The sequence below is a fragment of the Coptis chinensis genome, chromosome 1 (genome assembly GCF_015680905.1).
Source record: "Coptis chinensis isolate HL-2020 chromosome 1, ASM1568090v1, whole genome shotgun sequence".
Classification (NCBI taxonomy): Eukaryota; Viridiplantae; Streptophyta; class Magnoliopsida; order Ranunculales; family Ranunculaceae; genus Coptis; species Coptis chinensis.
In genome coordinates this window covers 29,732,462-29,757,396 of record NC_141456.1, presented here as the reverse complement: position 1 = coordinate 29,757,396, position 24,935 = coordinate 29,732,462, and the positions used below count along the sequence as shown (strand labels likewise).

At 36.4% G+C, this 24,935-nt stretch overlaps 2 protein-coding genes across 2 annotated transcripts; both read right to left on the bottom strand.

Annotated features, from left to right (window-relative positions):
* Window positions 1-103: 103 nt before the first annotated feature.
* LOC147523373 (Transducin/WD40 repeat-like superfamily protein) lies at window positions 104-5,725 on the bottom strand. The gene is made up of 14 exons (XM_086598353.1): window positions 5,442-5,725; window positions 5,259-5,362; window positions 5,074-5,180; window positions 4,899-4,934; window positions 4,690-4,775; window positions 4,440-4,507; window positions 4,247-4,357; window positions 4,018-4,143; window positions 2,367-2,510; window positions 1,719-1,827; window positions 1,508-1,644; window positions 1,383-1,418; window positions 1,216-1,309; window positions 104-515 (listed from the first exon to the last, which is right to left on the bottom strand). The coding sequence occupies exons 1-13, from the start codon at window positions 5,629-5,631 to the stop codon at window positions 1,217-1,219; spliced, it is 1,347 nt and encodes a 448-aa protein (XP_086454479.1). The 5' UTR covers window positions 5,632-5,725; the 3' UTR covers window positions 104-515; window position 1,216.
* Window positions 5,726-10,520: 4,795 nt separating this feature from the next.
* On the bottom strand, window positions 10,521-23,255 carry LOC147523372 (cytochrome c oxidase assembly factor HCC1-like). The gene is made up of 7 exons (XM_086570811.1): window positions 23,172-23,255; window positions 22,386-22,482; window positions 22,230-22,280; window positions 21,937-22,018; window positions 21,711-21,898; window positions 21,482-21,614; window positions 10,521-10,938 (listed from the first exon to the last, which is right to left on the bottom strand). The coding sequence occupies exons 1-7, from the start codon at window positions 23,253-23,255 to the stop codon at window positions 10,830-10,832; spliced, it is 744 nt and encodes a 247-aa protein (XP_086426937.1). The 3' UTR covers window positions 10,521-10,829.
* Window positions 23,256-24,935: the final 1,680 nt, after the last annotated feature.

Sequence of the window (24,935 nt, the reverse complement as noted above, 5' to 3'; positions counted from 1 at the left end):
TTCGTGTGGTGGGCTTTGAGTTTGTATAGGAATTGTGCATGTGACTTCAACAATAGTAGATAGATCCATTTACATAATTTTTAGGCCAGAAATTTATGTGCTATTTCGCAAAACTCTCACGCTTCTTCATTGCACATTGAACTAAGAACAAGGAGTTTGTGTCAATTCGTAATATTGTACAAAGTCCAAATAAACGTCTGTAGACCACCTACATGCTTCACAATTGCATAGAAAAGTAACAATGCCTTCCATGATCATTTTGTAAGAACTAACAATGTATTTCATGATATTTCGATTAAGATTTCCTCGGGTATGGAGCTCTGTGACACCCAACTTCTCCCAAAAATAGAACTCAGCATCAATAAAGCTCTGATTGAAAGTTGTGACTTCTATGGATAAATCTGCAAAACTTCCATGTTCACCGCAGGTCCTTCCATCAAATCCCTTCACAGCTTCTCTATGAAGCTGCTTTACCCCAGAGATTGAAACCACTTCTTCCTCTACAATGCTTTGTTCTGTGAAAAACAGGAGTTGAAAAGTCAATGTAATTCTCAAAGAGATACAAGAGGTGCAGAAAAGTAGAAGAAATGGGTGTTAGTGTCAAATGACTCGTTAACTACTGTCACATTAGGTTGGACACTATTACACTATTACGTGTTTGGTTTTGCGGAGAATCGCCAATCCTGGGCCCTGCTATTTGTCAAACATGTTAGGTCAAGCAAAGCGAACCCTCTTTTTAAAGAAAGTTATCCTCACGTTATCTGCAGTTTAGAACCCAATATACCTTTGGATGAATCATCTTGGAGTTCAGTGGATCTTCACAAGAGATTGCAGGTACTAAAGGTTTAGACTTCTATAATGCCCCAGGCCGAATTCTTGTGTTGCTGCTTATACTTGGCTAATACAACAACACCTAGCCCTTCAAGTTCAACCAATCCCCAATCAGTGTCTATTATGTCTCTCAAAATCCTGGCTGTCTTGAAAAGGCAGCATGGGAAATTACAGCTAGTACTATACTCATAAGTTGTAAAACAATTTCCCTTATCAGAACAGGAATTTGATTCATTTGTGTGAGGACCAAAATTATTGGACAGGACACATTAACTTTTCAGGACGAAAAAGAAGAAGGCAAGGCCAAGTGGTGTTCCACTTCAAACTCATTACCATCCGAGAAAATAGAAACCACGTTCTTTTTAAAGAAACAATACTACATACCTCACAGAACAGATATTCCGGAAGATATGCAAAGCTCCAAGTCTGCCCCACCACTGATCACACAATCATCTTTCCACCAATCAGCACATAGTACCTGTGTTTACTGTAGTTAGTAATTCACTCATACAGAAGAGGTCCATAATAGAGACGGGGGGGGGAATAGATACCTTATCTTTGTGTGAATCTATTACAGCCAATGGCCACTGTCAAAAGGCATTTGATCAATCTCAAGTTCACATCCATCAAAATAACACAACACATTGTGAATCAAATATAGAAGAGAAGAGAATACCGCAGTTCGTAGATCCCATAACATAACTTTCCCATCATAAGATGCAGAAAGTAAATGAAACCACGATTTCTTGTGCCACTTGCAAGCCATGATCCAAGAGGAATGAGACGAGAACTGAAAAGTAGGAGCTACATTTCCTGTGGAGATCAGTGAAGAGTTAGCAACATATACATAGAGACTATATATGCTAAACACTTCGTTCAGCATTTACCTGGTCTGCGTGGATCCCATATCCTTAAAACAGGATCAGAACCACCAGCAGCAATGAGTGAAGAGCCTTCACCTCCAACATCAACGCAGTTGAGAACTTTCCCAGTGAACTAGAAGTGGGTGAGGATAACTTTAAAACATAATATATAAAATTTCATAAACATAAAGGTAAATCCTAATAGTTTAACCCAATACACTGAGGACTACGGTGCCAAATTGACCAACTTGACTACAGGGCAAGGCTTAAGATATTTTTCTTGGAGTGAAAATCAACCCAAGAAAACTAATCAAACACTTCTATCAAGATAATCCTAACATAATTGTGATATAGGGAGGTTTAATAGACCATGCAGAAAGTGGGTTTAAAGTCCAGCAATTTGATAAGCCATGAATATATGTACTGTCATAACCTGCAGACTGCATTCCCCCTTCAAATCCATGTATTCCAGGATGTGCAATGGCATTAAAGACCAACCCAGCTACAAACTAGAAAGAACCAGATTGGATTTATACCCCGCACTCCAATATCAATACTAGAAGAGATAACCTCTGTTATACACTTATACATGCCCTTTCGCTTACCACACAACATTTCCAAAGTTGACGAGTGTTTTGAGATGTAAAGTCAAAACTTAAAATTATTACGTACCACATTCAATGTATCTTTCCCTGTTTCAATGTCCCATCTTCTAATCGAATGATCCCATGATGCAGAATAGATGTCTTCACATTCTGGCCAGACAACCGAGGATACACACTGTGTATGCCCCACAAATGTCGATACAGCCTCACCCTAAAAAGCCATAAAACAACTATTGAGCTGGTTCAAGCCATAAAACACTGCATTTAATGCAAGTCATATTATCATTTAAGAATTTTCTCTCACCAAAAAAGAAAAGAAAGAAAAAAGAAAATAAAGTGATACATTGTGGACTTAATTCTTGAAAGAGTTTAGAGATTGCCCTTTTGAGTTCTTTGTTACTAAGTGGTAAAAAATGCATTTTTTAAATACAGGATAGAGTGTTAGTGATTTCTGATTGGCTGTACTGGTTTTGGTGTAGATATAATCGGCAGAAGCAACAATTAATCGGATCTACACATTAATTAGAAAGAACCCTAGTTTTTAAAAGAGAACCTTAAAAGTTGTGTTGCATGGGTACAGGTACGAGTGTCGGATTTGGACATCAGTACAAAAGTATTGACACGGCAAGGTCTTAAAAATAGAAATGTAACTAAAAAAACGCATAGTGTTAACACAAGCCTGGAATGTGGATGCGGTATTGCATTTGGATTTATAATGTTTTCATAGAAAAAGATTTCTTTGACAGTTAAAAATCGCAGTTAGAACCTTAGTCGTACCCATGCATCACAGGACAAAGCCCATTGGGCACTGAAACAGTTATTACTAATTTAGAATTTTAAACACCCATTCCAGAAAGGTCAAGTCCACATTGTTTGTTTCAAGACTGGCCCCATTTATTACTGACAACCCATTTTTAAGTTGTCTTACGTCAGCAACTCAGCATACATAACAAGGTTTCTTCGTTATTATATAAACCCTGGATCTTTGCCCCTTCCTCTGTTAATTCGAACGTGCTTGAGCACAAAAGATCGCTTTTTTTTCTTTCAATTTGAGGATCTTCTGATTTCTTACAGATATGAATGGCAAATCTGTTGAATCAGTGTTGACACAACATGAGTCGGGACTTGCCAGTCACCACCCAAATTGTTGTACCAATCAACCTATGCATCACAACCTATAAGTTCATTTTTTTTCAATCTTTTCATTAACATAAAGTCAACTAAGAATGTTCTCTATTACAAAAGACTCTTTTATAGACTTAGTTGTCTTGCTATTCAAGACACCACCAATATAGAAACTCCTATAACCCTAAACTCCAATTAATCCCGGCCTCCATATTTTATTAGGCATAAAATAGATGACCGAAAAACATTACACCCTTAGATGCATCGCATCAGATTTTCTTTTCCTGTTTTGCTTTTATTACGATAATTCTACTTTTAAGGAGTACAAAAAAAAACATATACTAATTTGTTCTCATTTAGTTTCAACATAAATAATGATTTGGCCGCGTACGAATAAAGTTCAACGGTAAAGGAGACACATTAGGGGGGGCGGAATACACACATACATCTTTTAATCAACAAAATGGCAGGATAATTAAGAGATCCTAGAAAGTTGTTTAAACTACACATAAAGGGGTTACCGTGTCTGTATAATAATGATGAATATTAGCTAGACCAGGATAACTACTCTGGGAAAGTGGAAGAAACAATACCTCCAACTGAGATTCTTTAGCATCAGTTCCCACTTTTCTCTTCTTAATGGAGGCTAAATCACCTTCTGCCTCTGAATCATTTGTCCTCCACAAATTGATGGTGCTGTCCCACGAACCTGAACATACCTAAGTGATTGCATTGGAAACAACAAACACCTTGGGCTTAGAGTGTCTGTCGAATTTCAAGCACATTAACCCTCAGACTTGGGGTAAAAGAGAGGAAAGCTACCATATCACCAGAAGGATGTGAGACAACACTGTGCACAGCTGCCGTATGCCCTTTCAGAACTTTATAAGCTGTAATCTTCCGTGGTTGATTATAGTGTTCCTCCGCATCAAACTGTCAGGCCAAACAATAGATACGTAGCAGAACTACTAAAGTTTTAAAACATGAATCAAGAGCACTAGCTTCTTATATATACCTTCCATAGCCTCACAGTGCGATCCTTGGAAGCAGTAGCTATATGTAAGCTGGTGTCACTCTCCACACCTGCGGAAGTAAATCATTTCCAAGCCAATTACAAATTGTGTGAACTAATACAAATCCATTGCAACTTTTTACGGATTGGCCAGGATAGTAAAACAAGAACGATGATGCCTATAGGACATACTTGCGCCAATGTCACTTAAGAGATTTCCAAGTATGAAATAATAAATCTCTCTCCTGTGTACCTTTCGAATTGACAAGAGAAACAGAAGTAATAGCATCCTTGTGCCCCTCCAATACATGTGTACACAATCCATCAGATTTCCATACTCTAGCAAAAAGAGAAATAACACATTGATAATCTCTCACGATTTGAACTTGCCCCAGATGATACAACTAGCCATTAAAAAAATTAGAAAGACATAAGAGCAGCTTCAAATAATATAGTAAATACCTTGCAAAACTGTCGTAGCTCCCAGTGAAGATGAACCTGACAGAGGATGTGTCAGTGCAACTTTTTAAGAAAATTCGTTGAAATGAAAAAAGTGCAAGACTGGCAAATATATTGGAATCACATTACTGCTATCATATACCACCAATGCGAGATGTATGTATGTATGTAGAGTTACCTAGGATTACTACCGTTGACCGCACTGACCCAATCATCATGTAAACAAGGGTCTTCCTGTTTCCTAGGGACAGCAGCTTTTATATACTCAACTTCAAGTATTTTCTCCTGTAACATATAAAAAAATAATTAGAAAATATCCCAATTAGAAAAAAAAAAAAAAAAAACAATTAAATGATAAATTACAGCGGAAATGCCCTTAGCAAGAAGAAAGTGTTCAAGTTCCATCCGAACAAGTTCGCCATCGATTAGAAAATCAAAAGGTAGTCTTTCCCAATGAGAATTATTACCTAACAGTAATAAAAGATTTAAACTTTAGTAATAATTTGAAGATTGTTTAAAAACTAAAGAAAGAAAGAAAAAATTTACCGGATTTGATGAAGTCATTGACAATAGTAGAAAGATCGAGTCTAGTTGATTTAGAAGGAATAGCAATTGATGTTGATGGGATTTTAAGAGGGGATTTTAGTTTTGTTATAAAACGGACTTGGACTTGCTTTGTGGATGACATCATCTCTTCTTCCTCTCTATTATTATTATTATTCTTGCTGCTCTCCATTTTTTTTTTTAAAACAAGAAGAGAAAAGAAATGATCAAGGGTTTTAGAGGGGTTCTTCCTTCTTCAGTAGGGTTGGTGTTTTGTCCTTTTTACCCCTCCGAGTATCATGAAATTTAGTTGTCCTGAGATATCGGGTGGTTTTTTGGACAAGAAACATACCGGCTTCGTTAATTGGTCCCAAGGCCGTTTGCCACTCGCAAATCACTCTCAAACACAATTTTCGGATCTAAATAACCCACAAAACCAATTTTCAAGTGAAAACCCATTTGTCATTGAAAATCACTCGCAATAACACAACTAATGTTTTTTTAAATCACTCTCAAGGATAATTTTCGGATGTAAATAACCTGGAAAATCAGTTTTCAAATGAAAATTGCTCGTAAAGACAAATAGTCTGGATTTGAAATAAATATTTTCTGATTTTACATTTTCAGTCGTTTTGCTATGAACAATAAGTGTTCATACCTTATGTTGATATATGAATATTGATTGTTCATACTCCAAATAAGTGTTTTTACTGATCATACATTATTATGTTGAGGTATGAACACTATCAACAATTATCAGTAAGAACACGATTGTTCATACTCCAATAGAGGTTCTTACTAATAATCATTATATTATACAAATGAACAAAAGGCGAACAATGAGTGTTCACAAATGAACAAATCATACTCTAATAACAATCGCGTACCGATCATATATTAAACACTCATGTTAAAGTATGAACAATCAATCATACTCTAATAGGTGTTCGCACCGATCATATATTATCTTAAGGTATGAACAGTGATTGTTCATACCCCAGATAGGTATGAACAATGAATGTTCAAACCCCAAATAGATATGCACAATGATTATTTATACAGTGATTGCTCATAGCTTATAATGAGATATAAATAATGATTGTTCATACACTAAATAGATATGTACAATGATTGTTTATACTATATATACCGAGTCGTTTCGATTGGATAGGGCCTCTTATTATTTCGCATTACGGGTATACTTGACATTTTATCTACCCAAGGCGTTTTTAATTTCGTGTCGAAGGTATACTTGACCTTTCATCTATCCAGTACTTAGGAGTGATTAAAAAAAATGTCCTTATGAATTACTTTCTCCGCCGATCTGTCCGGGAGAGTTTCTCCATGTTGTTCTAGTAGTTTCCTGGCGTAAAAACATGCAACAAAATAACCACGCAATTTGCTTTGTAATTGTTGTGAATATGACAATGCGAAAACAATGTTACCCACAACAAATAGATCAATCCTACACACTAGACAAGACTTCAACACCCTCCAAAGTAATCCCAACACTTCTCAATGTCAAACAAATAAGCATATAAAGAAAAACAATTAATGCTAAAAAAGAACCAACCACAAGACAAGGATATATCGTGGTTCGACAATTTGTCTGCGTTCACACTGGCGAGATCCAAGCTTTACTAGATGTCCGGAGTAACAGATTACAATAGCTCTCAATTCACTCACAAAGAATGAACACTCAACTCACTAAGAATTTTTCTCTTACAATCTCTCTCTTTCTATCTTTTGGTTAGATTAGGTTTCTACATAAAAAACCTATATTTATACTGTTTCAGAAAAAACTTCTGAAACAATGTTTTCAAGTTGAAATACGGTGGAGCGCGAGTCGCGCCCTCGGCCAGGCAAAATCGAGCACGGGTTGCGCTTAAGCGCCTGGAGGTCGCCAAAGACATGAGCGCGCCACGCGCCTTGTCCAGGTATAAATCGAGCGCAGGTCGCACCCTTCACACCAAAGAGAAAAAACATCATTTTTTCTCTATATTCTCCATCTCGGTGAGGTTTTAACACATAAAACCGAGCCGAACACATCCAGCAAGAACACATCCATCCAGAACTCGCAGTCAACCGCCCTGAAGGGCCATGCCCACAAAAGGCCACCCACAAAGAGTGTCTTGCTCACGAATAACCACCCACAAAGAGTGTCATGCTCACGAGGAGCCACCCACAAAGAGTGTCTTGCTCACGAAGAGCTACCCACAAAGAGTGTCTTGCTCACGAAGAGCCACCCACAAAGAGTCATGCCCACAAAGAGCTATCTTCACAGAGAGTCATGCTCACAAAGAGCAATCACGCCCACAAAGGGCCATGCCTACGAAAAGCATCAATCAACAATGCATGAGCCTCCACCATTTGTGGAGTACTTCTAACCAATGTTGGAACTCAACTCCATAGAGAACCTTCTACAACCCAAAGCCTTTTTGCCCTTAGGCAATGAAACAAATTCCTAAGTACAAAACTTGTCAATAGCCTCCACCATTTTCTGCATATCCACCGACCAATCTTTGTAATGAGCATCTCTAACAGCTTTTTTGAAGCTATCTGACTCATCATCTTCAATATTCAGTGCGTAGGCAACCGGGTCCGGCTGACCATAATGCTCCATTGGCTTATCATGTCCGTACTTCATAACTTGTTTCACACTTCTCTTTGGCTTTTATTTAGCCAAAGCTTGCTGCTCAGGTTGTTGTAACTATACTTCTTGTTAAATAGTTTTTTCACTAAGAACCTCACTCTCTTTAGCATCATCAGACGTTTCTATCTTAATCACTTGAGATTCTATAGAATCACCACTATTTCCAGCCTTCTCCGGCCTGCTAAAATGTAGCACCGAAGTCTCATTAAAGGTAACTTCACTGCTGACCAGGAAATTGTGGTTCTCAAGACACGACAATCCGTATCCCTTTCTTCCTTTTGCATAGCCTAAGAATATAGCTTTATTAGCTTTAGAATCAAGTTTACTATCCTTCATATGGTAGTAAGCACTATATCCAAACACGCGCAAAGTACCATAATCAGTTGGTTTCCCTATCCACACCTCATAAGGTGTCTTGTAGTCTATCGCCAGAACTGGTGATATATTATACAAGTAGCACGCCATGGCCATTGCATCTGCCCAGAACTCTTTGTCAAGATTGGCATTGGAAAACAAACACCTATCTTTCTCAAGCAACGTGCGATTCATTCTCTCTGCTAACCTATTCTGCTGCGGCGTGCCCCTCACTGTCTAGTGTCTGGCAATTCCCTGTTGCGCACAAAACTATTGGAAAGGCCTATAGGTATACTCAGTATCATTGTCAGACCGTAGAGTCTTCACCTTCCTATCTGTGCGATTCTTAACCCTTGCCTTCCACTTCTTAAATGTCTCAAAAACTTCATCCTTGGACTTCAAGATATATACCCACACATAGCATGTATAATCATCGATCTAAGAGACATAATACTGGTTACCTCCCTTAGAAACCACTCTAGAAGGTCCCCAAACATCTGTATGCACATAATCTAGGATGCCTCTCATCTTGTGCTTGCTTGTACCGAACTTGACTCTGCACTGCTTGCCATAGACACAATGCTCGCAGAATTCCATACTTGGTTTCTCCAAGTCTTTCGGTAACCCCAAAGCACAACTCGACAATAATCTTTTGGCTCATATGCCCAAGGCGCATATGCCACAATTTTGTGCACTCAGAATCATCACTACATGTACCCACTGCACATCACCTATCACTGTACTACCCAACAAAGTATATAAGTTTCCATGTCTTTGACCTTTCATAATGACTAAAGAGCCACTAAGGATCTTTAGGACTCCACCATTTCCCACAAAATTGTGGCATTTGGAATCCAAGGTACTAAGAGAAATAAGGTTATTCTTTAGCTCAGGAACATGCCTCACATCGGTTAAAGTCCTCACTACACCATCATGCATCTTAACTCGTATAGTTCCAATTCCTACCGTCTTACAAGCAACATCATTACCCATCAAAACGGAACCTCCACTCAAGTTCTCATAGGTAGCAAACCACTTCCTATTTGGACACATGTGGTAGGAATACCCGGAATCAATAATCCACGTATCGGTCATGTGGTCGTCTTGTGTAGACATCGAAAGACTTACATCATCTCCATCGAAGCCGGAAGCAAAACTTGCTTCACTAACATCCTCATTCTCAAACTTACCACTCATCTTGTTAATCTTTTTCGGGCTAGGGCAATCACATAGATAATGCCCATTTTCCTTGTAATTGTAGCACCGTACATGTTTTAAAGGCTTCTTCGAACTACCTTTCCACTTGCTTGTGGAAGTCAGCTCATTCGACATCACCCTCGCCATCTTTTCTTTTGTTTCTTTATCAAACTTCTCTACTTTAAATCTAGCATTTAACATCTTGGGAGCTTTTTTTCAAGTCACACACAATAACCCAAAAAATATCTCATTCATAAATTTTATCGAACACCTTGTCTACCCAAATTTTGAGCACTATGGTTATTTACCAAAACTCAAACTCCTAGGTCGTATACCTCGCTCTGATACTAATTGTTGTGAATAGGACAATGCGGAAACAACGTTACCCACAACAAATAGATCAATCATACACACTAGACAAGACTTCAACACCCTCCAAAGTAATCCCAACACTTCTCAATGTCAAACAAACAAGCATATAAAGTAAAACAATTAATGCTAAAAATGAACCAACCACAAGACAAGGATATATCATGGTTCGACAATTTACCTACATCCACACTGGCGAGATCCAAGCTTTACTAGATATCCGTAGTAACATATTACAAAAGCTCTCAATTCACTCATAAAGAATGAACACTCAACTCACTAAGAATTTCTCTCTTACAATCTCTCTCTTTCTATCTTTTGGTTAGATTACGTTTCTACAGAAAAAACCTATATTTATACTGTTTTAGAAAAAACTTCCGAAACAGTGTTTTCAAGCTGAAATATGGTGGAGCGCAGGTTGCACCCTTGGCCAGGCAAAATCGAGCGCGGGTTACGCTTAAGCGCCTGGAAGTCGCCAAAGACATGAGTGCGCCACGCGCCTTGTCCAGATATAAATCGAGCGTAGGTCGCGCCCTTCACACCGAAGAGAAAAACGTCCTTTTTTTCTCTAGTAATCAAGGCTGATGCTTGTACTATAGTTATTCCAAAGGTTATGTTAATGTTACATTTCATCCGATCCATAAATTCTTCATTGAGCTCAACCATATAGATTCATTCCTTTATCTATAACATTTGTTCCCATCATAAGTCAAAACAAATTATCGTGAAGATGATCCTTGAACTAGATTAAACTCTGAATGCCCAGAATAATGTTGTAAACAAAATTGAAAGACGAGTCAAGCTGAATGATTGTAATTCTACTTCTTATACTGTTTTATCTCATGTATTATCCCTTCACCGAGTGAATCCACATCATGATTCTTCCCGAAAAATTTTACGTACTCCATGTTCGGGTCCATCAAGTACCTGCAAATATTTTTCACAAGTTTTTAGTGGAAAAGATTGTTCATCAGCAGAAATAGTTAGAACCTTTGTAAACTTAAGAATGTCAATTGACATGATCAACTTATGCTATAACTAACAATAACAATAAAGCTACAGACAGAAATATAAAGATACGTATATCTTCCCTCAGAACTTCACTGAGAGAGAGAGAGAGAGAGGTCTATAAATTAAAGAACAGTACATATATACTCGATTGAAACATGAATTTAATGTATTCTTTCACCACATAACCCTCTTGGAGACACTCTCAAATAACAGAATACTGACATTGTTATAAGTTCGAACAACAACTACTACACACATGAAGCAAACTAAATAAGGGCAGCGAGTACACTGGCTTCTCGAACCATTTCAGAGCATTTTCTAAACTAGTAGACCACAACAGCCAGTCAATAATGGAATTCCAAACAATCTAAGTTCAAAGGATTCGCTATAAAGCAAGATACAACAAAAGGCGCTGCATAAAATCTGATTCCCAATCATTGAAGTTTCTGAAAAGATATCAAGAATCCAAGATACCACCTCAGCTCAAGTTAGACAACAAATTATCCAAGCATGCCTTAGGGGTCGTTTGTTTTTCTGAGCCTATGAATGCTGAATGTTGAATGGCTCATTCTCTGAATGCTAAATCTTTGATTCTTGAATTCTAAAAACATGTTTGTTTTATGTTAGAATAACACGGCTCTGAAGAAATTTGAATATAAATCATTCGGACAATTTTACTCATGTTATCTATTTTAAACACTAACTTGATTTCTTGTTAAACAAAATATATATTATATTTGAGGAGAAGAGATGGATTATCGAAAAAAATAAATGATAAATAAATTTATTTAAAATATGTTTTCACAAATATATTTTAACGGTTTATTTTCATATTTTGTTTATTTTCATAATATATATATGTAATTCTATTTTTAACAAAGTGGATATCATTCACCCAAAAAAATGAAAAAACCCGTGACGCCAACATCAAATTTTGAAGAACTTATTTTGAAACCATAAAAGTCAAGGTAGGAAAGTAGATGGGTTCTTAAGATTGGGTTTTTAAGAAAGGGCAAGAAGGGACTTTCTTGTTTCAAGTATTAAATTGAAGATTCGGAAGAAATTTTGGTCTTTGAATCTTTGAATGCTAAAAGTACCACTGAATGCTTAAACTACTTAAAAAAACAAACAAGTTTTGAGCCTCTGAATACTTAAAACTTAAGTTTAAGAGGCTCTGAATCGTGAATTAAAAAAAAACAAACAACCCCTTAGTCAGAAGGATCAAGTCAATAAGAACCTTTGACACAAAGCACATCCCACAAGATAGGAACTGCCACAATTTCACCTAACTCTGAGAAGTGATGTTATTTTCTCTTAATACGTTTTTACATTGAAAACTCTTCACAAGAGTAGACTCAGCTGCTCTTTATAAGTATGTTGGATATACACAATGACACACCCACTTTTTCATCCTATCTCAAAATTGTTCTAGTACTATTAAGTAGGTCAAAATGGCCTATTATCCCCTTCAACGCGTACACACCAACCCATAACCAGTCAATTTCCTTAGACAATTTACAGAATTGAAACTGTAACAAAGTCATAAATCATATATCAGTATATCTTCACAAATTCTATTTTCCTAGTGCGCCATATTGTTAAAAGTGAAAGAGTTATAATCAAAGGTTAACTTCATGAAGCATTCATCTCATAGAATTTTCACATCTTCAATCTGTATAGGCACTAACCACTAACAAAAAGCTATAGGCAACTTAGGGGCTATTTGTTTTTTGGTTAAGTTATAAGAGGGTCTTATAAGACCATGTGTTATAAGAGGGTCTTATAAGATGGTCTTATAAAGTGGTTTGTTTTTCATTTTAAGTTCCTCTTATAAGTACTTGTAAAAATAGAAAAAAACAAATACATGACATCTTATAGATGGTTATTTGACAAATATAACCCTACTTTACATTGCATTTAATTTGAATAGATTAATTTGAAATAAGCGTATAGTTTGATTTTCGATTTCAAATCAATTTTGATAATTAGAATATCGATTTTAGGAAACTACTTTAATTGGCGGTGGTGGTAGTGGTCTTAATAGCACGGTGGTGGTGGTAGTGGAGGTGATGATTGTTTCGACCAAATATGATCAAAACACCAAGTGTTGATGAAAAAGACGAAGAACGTAGAAAAGTAATTAGAAAAATGATGGTGATCGGGGGAATGATGAGACTGTACCTTGCGGTTGCCTACGTACCCAAATTATCAGTGGGATCAAGTCTCAAGAACGTAGTTCTGAATGAAAAATAGTTTGGTATTTATATGTATAGAATAAAGACTTATTGTAGATGAAGTATTCTTGTAGCTCAAGTAATTGTAATTGAATATAACTCTCAACTGATAATTATCTCTTTGATAAGAAACGAATATGGACGTAAATTAATGTACGTAAGTGGCAAGCCATGTGGCTAAGGTTCAGCCTTAGACACATGAGTTAATGGGCCCGTACATTGATCTATGGTATTATTGTAAATTGGGCTTTAGCCCTGTCGATTAAATGAATAAAGTGGAGATTCCTACCAATGGACGTTCGCCACGTAGGTGGGGGTCAAAACACCGCCCCCTCTTTGGCATGCGAACAAAGTTCATATGGCAAAGAAGAAAGAAAAATGAGCGGAATGTATAACGAAGTGTCGTGCGAAAAGAAATAATTGGAAAATTGACTGTCGAAAAAAATTCGTGAATTATCGGGAACGAAATAATGTCAAACTAACGTATACGGGACGCAATGTAGTTAAATAAAAGATGGCTGAAAATGCACAGAAATATATATATAGAAATAAAATTGCAAAAAAATTCAATTGGTGAAAACTGTACCGAACGTGTCACGTAATAATACAAAATTTGAAATCGACGATACGTGCCAACGGAATAGCGATACTTGGATTATACCGTTGAAAATTAAACGTAGAGGCAGTATAGTAATAATAGGAAAAAAAAACGTTAAAGGCGAATTGAATTCGAAGGCGACTAAAGACGATAAGAATTCGGATTAGATAAGAGTTTGATTAGATAAGAGTTTAGATTAGATAAGATATGATAAGAGTTTGGATTAGATGATAAGAGTTTAGATTAGATAAGATATGATAAGAGTTTGGATTAGATGATAAGAGTTTAGATTAGATAAGAGATGATAAGAGTTTGGATTAGATGATAAGAGTTTAGATTAGATAAGTGTTTTTCTATTTGGTTCATCCAAAATACGTTAGGCATGCTTAATTGTTGGTTGGCGAAACCACAAAAGGGTGAATAATGGTATCCATGTGAAAACATCATATTACAATCTCCTGCCTGCCTTAACTCAAACTCAAAAGGCTAAAACCGAAAAATATAAGTTTGACCATGATACCAAAACCAAAAGCCAAACATCGCGGAGGATTCGGTTTCTCTTATGAGTCCGAAAAGTATTTTTTGTCTCATTATAAGGATTTTGAATAAGAAGATTTGTCCAAAAATGGGATGTACTCACGTGAGGACTAATTCGAAGCTCTACCGCTACATGGCCATGGGAGAGTGAATTTCTAGAATCTCAAAATAACCTAAAGAATATGCATTGACGAGGCGGGAGGCACAATCTTAATCCCCCGGGCTTTAACTATTGAGGATCTTGAGAATTCTTGGGATAACCGACAACATCCAAGCACTTTCGGGGAAAGGGAATTCTCGAAAGCATACCTTATTTAAAGTAACATACTTTCCAACTTGTTTGTGGGTGTGAAGAAAATTCTCATTGTTTGTTCGTTCAGAAGGAAATGCATTTTAAAAAAACGAAAAACTTCTCAATATGGATGAGCGGGATAATGGATATGACAATGAGAGCGATGTCGGACGCCATTGATGATGTTGTAAATGATGACGAAGCTGAAGAAGAAACCGACATTATCTGACCAATGAGGTGCTAGATGAAATTGGGGTTGAAGTAGCAACACAGTTATCAGCCACTCCCAAAGGAAGAATTGCTGGTAAGAAGACGGAGGATTTGATGCAGTGATTAATTGATTCTAATGAAGATTTGAGCATTGAGGAAATTATTGAAGGTATGAATTTGGAAAAAAAAGAAAAAAAAAAGTCAAGGAAGCCTAAGAAAAGGGAGGCGACGAAAGGGTCTAAAAGCAAGCTTAGTTCGAAGTCAATACAAAACTTGGGGAAGCTAATATTTTTTATGCTAAAGGAAAGTATGAAGTGTATTTTTTCTTTGAAAAAAATTTTGGTATAATGAGCAAAAAAGATATCGTGAAAAGTCCGCAAAAAGTTTGAACGGAAATACCTTGGATCAAATTTTTGCACAAAAATTTGAAATTTGACGAAAAATCTTTAGGCGAAAAAAGAAGCCAACAAAAATTTTTCGCTTTTAGAAAAATGGCGAAAAAAGTCTCTAAAAAATATCGGCCTAATGGCGTAGAAAAAATAATGAAGCTAATGAGAAAGTTTCACTCAAAAAAATTTAAATAGAAAGATCAAAGATAATGTCTTAGAAAAAATAATGAAGTTTGTCGGAAAGGTTCAATCCGCTTGGAAAGATAAAGCTCAAAAAATCGGCTCAATGCCTTAGAAAAAATAATGAAATCATCGAAAATTGTCGCTCGAAAAAAGTTTACCCAGAAAGATCGGCACAATGCCTTAGAAAAAAATAATAAAATTTCCAAAAAATTCACTTGGAAAATTTCTCGAGAAAGATTGGCAAAATGCCTTAGAAAAATTTTGTCGAAAATTTTAAACAAAGAAGTTTTAAGAGAAAGATCGCAAGAAATGCCTTAAAAAAATAATGAAATTTGTGAAAAATTTTTAGAAATTTTTCAGAGAAAGATCGGCACAATGCCTTAGAAAAAAATAGTGACCGAAAATTTTCACTCGGAAAATTTTTCGTAGAAAGATCGGCACAATGCTTTAGAAAAAAATAATTTGACGAAAAATTTTCATTTAGAAAATTTTTTAGAAATTTTTCGTGGAAAAAGATCCGAAGATAATGCCTTAGAAAAAAATAATGAAGTGAAGCGAAAAATTTTCGATTCGGAAAATTTCGTTGAAAGAAGATCGGCACAATGCCGTAGAAAAAAATGACGACTTAATGAAAATTTTCGTTCGGAAAATCGTCCGAAAGATCGGCGCAATGCCAGTAGAAAAAATAATGATAGAGAAAATATTTAAAAGCTAAACTAAAGTCGTGTTTAATGCATATTCGTGAAATTGAAGATTTAATCGGCCTAACCGTGAAGACAATTGATAGAGACAATTAATTAGGTAATTGTGTGAATGTAATACCATAAAGCTAAAAAAATTTGATGAAAAATAAAAATAAAAGTATGGGTTTGCTATTGAATATTGTTGTTGTGTCGATAACATACTTTCAAATAAAACCGACAATGTTGTAGATTTATGTAATTGAAATGAAATAGAGCGAGATTTTCCAATGCTAACTTTAAGCTTACAAAATTAGATTGAGTGAAAAAAAATCGGACGCTAACCGAATTTAAACTAAATGGGGTAACTTCATCGATGTTGACATAAGATGAACTAACCGAAATGGCGAAAAAATCGCTCAATTTAGGTCGAGGAAATTAAATGTGGTAAGTTCGATAGATTTTGTCGTTGCAATAATACGACTAAGCGAATGAACGGCATTCAACTTATTTATCAAAATTAAACGTGGTAATTTCGTAAGATTTTGTTGTTATAGCGATAGTAACGACTAAGCTTGGTAAAAGCGTTCAAACTTAGGGATCGACGGCTAAACGTGGTAACTTCATCGATTTTGTCGTTACGATAATAACGACTAAGCGGCGAAAAAAACGTTCAATTAGACCGACGAAATTAAACGCGTGGTAATTTCGCCCGGATTTTGTCGTGAAAGCAATAGTAAACTAACTAAGTGAGCTAACAAAACAGTCGTTCAACTTGGGATCGACGGCTAAACGCGGTAACCGTCCGGATTATGTAAATAGCGATAATAATGTTGCGATGGAAACATAATTATACCATTATAACGAAGTGAAAGAAAGACAGTATTGATCACCAAATCTTGAAAAGTGCAAAGATAATAACAGAAAAGAAACAATTGAACTGGAAACAGACTAACAAATTTTTTGTCGGTTTTTCGTTCAACTTGTTTATTTTGTCCGCCCCTTAGTAAAATAATTTGTTGCGACGAGCAGAAAACGAACACCAAAGACCAAAACGCCGGAAATAAACCAACAATGTCAAGGCCCCATTTCGCAAATGACCAAGGTTTATGGATTGGATGACGCTTCGTCACGGGAAGTTGACCCATATCATATATCATGTGTTTGACAAGGCACACACTTATCGGACAAACGCTTAACATCTTTTGGCATGTATGGCCACCAATACCATTGGGTCATTGCTATGTGAGCGAGACTTCGCCCCCTGTAGTAGTGTTCACATAGTCCTGAATGAATTTCTTCGAGGCCTAGTAAAATTACCAAACAACGAAAATAGGATTGAGACTTGTCTTCTTTGTGATAGAGTTTTTAGTCATCGGGAATTTCCCGAAAGCAACCGTTGATGATCGTCATCGGTAGATACCGATACATTATCGCCAAGCTTCGTTGGAATCATCTTACAAACATAAGTGTTTAATCGTGTTCAATCATAACTCTGGTTTACTTGATTTTTCACGGATAATTATCGATAGAATCGGGATGCCTTACATCATAACGCGGATCTTGTTCAAAGAATGATAGATGTAAAATTTCATGCAATTCGTTGAGCGAAGTCTAAATAAACGTTCATTCTATCATTTGCGAGCGCGATATTATCATTCAAATTGGCTAACGACTAACTTAGAATAATTAATCGTAACTTAGTCGCCCCATTTGAAAGAGTTGTCGCGTATACCACAAATGACAGGTTCGGACTCTCGGCCATATTATTTGACGCGTCAAATCCCAAGTAGAGACCTCTCAATTATGTCTTCATTCATCTTCAAGATGACACAAACAAATTGGAGGCGGACTTATTATGCGAACTATCGGTGTAAATCTAGCAATTAGTCGATATATCCGATAAATATTTCAAGTCATCGCCCCCGGGAGGTAATGACAATTAGAGATCGACGTTTTCCTCATCGAAAGTAATGCTTTCGACATAGGAATATCATCAATAAGAAAATCGGTCATTAGCGAAACCAAAGTTTGTCTGTTTAATTGTATGAGTGTCGAGACAATTTTGTAAATGCTAAGGTAACTTTTCCATTCTGCGAACTCGATCCGTAGGCGTTCGCGAAAAAACTTGCGCAAGCCGGATATTCGACAAGTAGAAACTTCGACTATTCCTTCTTTGAAATAAGCTTTAAGACAAAAAATGAAACAAGGCCGCTGTAATATTTTCAATTCAAGAATGCCTCGAGACATATGGCCGGACATTATCCATAACGGATGTGATGAAAAAAGAATCGCCGAGGCAATAACTTCGTTTTTGAATAATTTGGCGATCGGTGGAGCGTGTAGCGGATCATATATCAATCGGATGTTGAAAAGGAATAGGAGGAGTAGTTCGATACCGCTTAGGTTGAGAACCGCACATTCGCGATGATCGTCGATAAGTGCATCGAGAACTTAGGCTCGTCGAGTATTCATCATAACTTTTGTAAACGTGATCGTCGGTTTTGCATAAGAACCGCCAGACGGCGCCAATTATGTTTCGACCAAATATGATCAAGTTTGAGTGTTGATGAAAAAAGACGAAGAACGTAGAAAAGTAATTAGAAAAAATGATGGTGATCGGGGAATGATCAGACCTTGCGGTTGCCTACGCACCAAAATTCGGTGGGATCAAGTCTCAAGAACGTAGTTCGAATGAAAAAAATAGTTTGGTATTTATATGTATAGAATAAAGACTTATTGTAGAAGTATTCTTGTAGCTCAAGTAATTGTAATTGAATATAACTCAACCGATAATTATCTCTTTGATAAGAAACGAATATGGACGAAATAAATTAATGCGTGGCGGTAAAGCCATGTGGCTAAGACCCTTTAGACACAAAGTTAACGGGCCCGCACATCGATATATGGTATTATTGTAAATCGGGCTTTAGCCCCCTCGATTAAATGAATAAAGTGGAGATTCCTACCAATGGATTTTCGCCACGTGGGTGGGGGTCAAAACAATAATATTGATCTTTAATAGAGCTTTGGTGGTGGTAGTAGTTAAGTAGTGGATGTCTTAATAGCACGGTGGCAGCGGTGGTGATAGTCTTAATAGTACGGTGGTGGTGGTGGTAGTGGAAGTGATGATATTGGTCTTAATAGCACGGTGGTAGTAGTAGAAATGGTGGTGGTGGTAGTAGTAGAAATGGTGGTGGTGGTAGTAGTAGTAGTAGAAGCGGTAGATGTCTTAATAACACAGTGGCGGTAGTGGTGATAGTCTTAATAGTATGGTGGTAGTGGTGGTGGTAGTAGTAGTGGAGGTGATGATATTAGTTTTAATAGCACGGTGGTAGTGGTGGTGGTTTTAATAGTACAGTGGTGGTGGTGGTAGTAGTAGTAGTAGAAGCGGTGGATATCTTAATAGCACATTGGCGGTGGTGGTGATAGTCTTAATAGTATGGTGATAATGGTGGTGGTAGTGGAGGTGATGATATTGGTCTTAATTGCACGGTGGTAGTGATGGTGGTGGTGATGATGATAGTCTTAATAGTATAGTGGTAGTGGTGGTGGAGGTAATGATGGTGGTGGTAGTGGTGGTGGTGATGATGGTGGCAGTAGTGGTGGTGGTGATAGCTGGTGGTGGCTAGGGCAATAGAGTTATTTGGAGAAGAAGATAATGAAAAGAGAAGAAGAGAGAAATAAGACTAGGGGTATATGGACGGGGGTGTTTGAGTCATTTTTCAAGTTATAAGACTTATAGAATTGAAGTATATACAATTTTGGTACTTATAGAATTGGAGCCTCTTATAAGACATTTCTAGTAGAATGCCTCTTATAAGAGGCAAAAAACAAACCAAAAAAATATCCAAATTCACTGGGCCACATCTTATAAGAGATTCCTAAAAATTCACTAGATATGGTTCAAAATGCTAACCATATACATGCCAATACCAAACTTCCTCCGCCTGGACTAATCTTTATGAAATTCCCTGAGCAATGCGAAGAATTTGCTATATTGAAAGCGGCTTTCATAAGTAAGCAAGTTATAAGACCTCAAGGTCATATAAGAGGCAAAAACAAATGACCCCTTACAAGTACCACTATAATGTCTTGTATTAGTTGTATACAACTCCATTCAACTCCCAAGGTTCCGCATATGGCCACATTTGACTCAACATAGTCTTTAAACAGTTAAGATTGTATGGGTCTCTCAAGGAATTAAAATTTAAATAACAGTTAAGATTGTATGGGTCTCTCAAGGAATTAAAATTTAAGGGTGTGTTTGTTATGATGGAAACACTATGGAAAGGAAAGGAAAATAAGAGTGGTCCACCTTTTCCATAGTTTTTAAGGCGTTTGTTTACCCATGGAAAGGAAATGAGCTTTTCTATATGGAAACAAATGGAAAAGGTTTTGTGTCCTTAGAGCATCTCTAGGTGGTAGTATAACCTGTCAAATCCTTCATATTTGAAGAAAAAATTGAATTTCTCGAATTCCATCTCTAAAGATATTTCATTCATGATCATTTGATAACCCGTTTTCCTTTTGCATTCGATTCTTGTTCCATTCAAATCCGGAGGTTTGGATGTGGATCGCGGGCGACAATAGTAATGTCGCTACGCCAAGTACTTGCCCCAAGTTTTTTTTGACTTTGACCAACACCACGCGGTTTGTGGCCATTTATCTAATGTCGAACAAGTTATTTTTTTACTTTTTCAATTTGGTGCGCTAAAAATGGGAATGTCGCGAATTTTTTGAACTTCAGGCATGATAATTGGTAATGTCGCTTCGACGATAAATCTTGGCCATTAATGTCAAGAAGGTCATCTCCAATGAATTTTAGATCATGAATTTCGCGACCACCTAGAGTTGGTGAAATTTGCTTCCAGATTCTCAGGGTCGATTCTTCAAATTTGAAGAGTATGCTACCACCACCTGTAGAGATGCTCTTTAACCCCGAAAATTTTGTGGAAAGCAAAAGAAATAGATAGGACTTACTACTAATACACTTCAACAATACAATTATTCCTTTCCATACTTTTGCAAACAAACACGCATTATTCATTTTTCCAGCTTTTATTTTTCTTTCCAGGTTTTTACCAAACACATAACATTTAAAATTATTTTTTCCATTCCATTCCAAGCAGGTTAAAATTTAACAAACACACCCTAAATACCAAGAGAATATTCTATTGTGGATCATAGAGAAAATGTTAATATACACGTGCAATCCTTTCTGGAATGATTGGAAAGAGCCGATGTACAAGACACGCCCCTGGGACATAATTATACGAAAGTAGCATAAAAAAAAGCATAAGCTCAAGAATATTGCTTAAATAGAAATTGCATACATGATAATCGAGTGATCAACAAGATAATCCGATCCTTCTTCTTCTGTCTTCATATAATAAACTCGATAAGCACGAGCAACTCTCCTAACCTCATCTGCTGAGCCAGTTAACCCAACTAAATTTGGGTGAAACTCTGCAACCAGAACACGAAACACAGTCCTATTAGAACAAATTATTGATGCCGAAATTGAAACTAATTCAGAAGAATAATTCCATTTTTGAAAGCTACCTTTGACATAATCATGAACCTGCTCAACAGTATCTCTCTCAGGATCCACAGATATGAATACAGGTATAATTTCAATCCTTGCATTTTCTTCTGCAACCAATGAGAAAACAACAAAGCTTGAAACTAACAAACTGTCCCAAAAATCAGTAAAAAAGAGATTTATTTGAATGAATAACTCGCAAACAGTCCTAGACAAATATCAGGACAGTGGGTAAAGCCAAAATACATCACAGTCCATTTCCCACGGAAATCCTTGTCGGTAACATATTTTCCCTCATGGTTAACAAGGCTGAATGGGCCACCAATAGCTGCTTTTCCCATAACCCGTGTTAACTTTGTACACCCATTCTTATATGATTTTGTCGCAAACAGAAAACCAAGTCAGACCAAAGACCAAAACTGGTTAAATAATGAAGAGACTTGAGTTAGTTCTCATATTCCTATATACAACTCTAATCATCCACACCATAGTAATCTACCTTCAATGTGTCGTTTCTTTTCCTTGTCATAATAATATACTAATCCAGCTCCCGTTACTATCAGAAAGAGAAAGCTCAACTATGTCACGGGCTGCAAAAACAATGTCCAACAATTTAGTCATATTACATGAAAACTTACCGCCCCTCGAAGATATTTCCCCTCATTCGCATTCGAACTATTTCCCTTCTTTCTCACCTCTTACATAACCACCTTCAGTACCACTTGGACTAGTAGCTAACAATCTATAATCAATCAACATAGAACTCTGGTTTACGACATGTCGACAAGGTACCTGCAAATAAATGCAAAAATGTTCAAAGCCCAATAATAGAAATGCAGTAAATATTTGATTACTTGTGTAAATTTGAAGGTACATACTAATGGAGATGGTATGGATTGGAGAAAATGAATGAACAATGAGGATGAGTTTGGTTTAATGAAATTGTGGTGCGAGTGTATGGAGATAAGTTTCGACAAATGTATTGGATCTATCTGTTTCTTGATAAAGAAGAAGTCATGACTCAAAATTTTGATAAACTCTACTAGCTTAATTCTTTCAGCTGCTTTTCTAGTCTATTTGCCTTATCTGTTATTCTCGTTATCTGCACGCGTTTCTATAGCTAATGAACAGGGCCAGCTTGACCCAAGTCGAGGCCTAAATGCAAAGCAAAACCTCAAAGTGTCGCCTTCTTTTTTAAACATTTAGTTAACTAAAAAAACAAAAACAAAAATAAATGTAAACTGAAAGAAGGTGGCCTATTTTAAGGATACTATGGAGTATGGAATATGGAGGACTATTTTTAAGGAATATTGTAGGCCCAATATATCATGGTTTAGAGTCCTATCTATAAAAAAAATGTCATTAGGTTAGGGTTAACAAGTAAATTGAGGCCTAGTTTTAAGAAAACTATTAAAGGTTTTCGTAATTACGAGGCTTCTTAATTCTAAAAGTGACCGTTTATGCCTAAAGAATGAGCTGACCCGACCCACTGATGAAGTTTGAAGTTCAGCGAATAATTTGCAAACATGAATTTTACGAGGCAAAATGATGAATACTTCCGCCATCATTGAATCATTCAAAGTAAGTTGCATTTTTTTGACAACACACGTTTAAAACACTACGAAGCACGAATTAATAAAAAAATCGTTTTAAAAAAAACGCTATATTTATTGGAAAAAATAATAATCTAAATCTTCCTATCTTGAAATTGAAATTGAGAAAAAAAAACAAAAACACACACACATATATAGCAACTTTTTAAAGAACTTTCCTTGATTAAAGTAGATCAAATCTTATACAAACATTTTCCTTGAAGATGGTTAATTGATTAAGGTAGATCTTTTCTATATATTAGGCCTACAATATTCCTTAAAAATAGGCCTCCATAGTCCATATTCCATAGTATCCTTAAAATAGTCCTCAGTAGGAATTACCATTCTTTTAGTTAACATTTACTTTTGTTTTTGTTCTTTTAGTTAACTAAATGTTTGAGAAAGAAGGCCACACTTGGTGGCTCCGCTTTTATGCCTCGACTTGGGTTGAGTCGGCCTTGTTCATCAACTATGGAAACACAAGCAGATCACATGAATAACAGAGCAGACAAATAAACTAGAAAACCAGCTTAAAGAATTATTAAGCTAGTAGGGTTTATCAAAATTTTGAGTCGTGGGTTCTTCTTTATCAAGAAACAGAATGATCCAATACATCCGTCATAACTTATCTACATACACTCACACTACAATTTCATAAAACCAAACCCATCCCCACCGTCCATTCATCTTCCCCAATCCATACCATCAACATCAGTATGTATCTTCAAATTGTCACACGTAAATACGTAATCAAATATTTACTGCATTTCTATTATTGGACTTTGAACAATTTTTCGTTTATTTGTAGATACCTTGTCGAAATATCATAAACCAGAGTTGTATGTTGACTGGTTTATAGATTGTTAGCTACTAGTCCACGTGATACTAAAGGTGATTCTGTAGGAGGTGCGAAAGAAGGGGAATCGTCTAATTAGAGTAGTTTGAATGCGAATGAGGGAAAATATCTTCAAGAGGGGCGGTAAGTTTTCATGTGATTGATTCATTATTAGCTAATAATATGACTAAATTGTTGGACATTGCTTTTGTAGCCCGTGACATGGTTGAGCTTTCTCTTTCTGATAGCAACGGGAGCTGGATTGGTCTATTATTATGACAAGGAGAAGAAACGGCACATTGAAGGTAGATTACTATGGTGTGGAGGATTAGAGTTGTATATAGGAATATGATAACTAACTCAAGTCTCGTCATTATTTAACCAATTTTGGTTTTTGTCGGACTTGGTTTTCTATTTGCGATAGAATCATATAAAAGTGAGTTTACAAAGTTAACACGGGCTATTATAACATTACTAGTTTTCGAACCCGTCCTACGAATGGGTACCATTTAATAATACTATTTTAAAATATAAATTTGAACCCTTCAAAGATTGAGTTGAACTGTTACACACGGTAGCGCCTATTTACAGTTTTTGCATACTTATGGTACATTAATCCTGCTTATTGTCATAATCGTCTTTCTATTAACAATTTCAGACTTTTTAGAAAGAGAGTGAGTGAGTTTGGATTATTTGTTCTCTGAGTAAGACTATGTATGTTGGACTTTTGGTAACGATCCCGTTTGAAATTTCATCTTTATATTTTTTATAAGAGACATTTGCCATTAGAAAAAAATCATAGTCATGATACAATTGGA

What these genes read in the sequence shown, in the direction of transcription:
- LOC147523373 (XM_086598353.1), bottom strand. Translation starts at nt 5,631, where the DNA reads ATGGAGAGCAGCAAGAATAATAATAATAATAGAGAGGAAGAAGAGATG. An exon ending in CTAAAGAATCTCAGTTGGAG is followed by an intron (nt 2,511 to 4,017) that starts GTATTGTTTCTT and finishes ATGGCTTTTTAG; the next exon opens with GGTGAGGCTGTATCGACATT. An exon ending in TATGGGATCTACGAACTGCG is followed by an intron (nt 1,419 to 1,507) that starts GTATTCTCTTCT and finishes GCCTTTTGACAG; the next exon opens with TGGCCATTGGCTGTAATAGA.
- LOC147523372 (XM_086570811.1), bottom strand. Translation starts at nt 23,255, where the DNA reads ATGGCGGAAGTATTCATCATTTTGCCTCGTAAAATTCATGTTTGCAAA. An exon ending in AAACTTCATCAGTGGGTCGG is followed by an intron (nt 22,483 to 23,171) that starts GTCAGCTCATTC and finishes ATTTATTTGCAG; the next exon opens with GTACCTTGTCGACATGTCGT. An exon ending in TGAAGGTGGTTATGTAAGAG is followed by an intron (nt 22,281 to 22,385) that starts GTGAGAAAGAAG and finishes TTGTTTTTGCAG; the next exon opens with CCCGTGACATAGTTGAGCTT.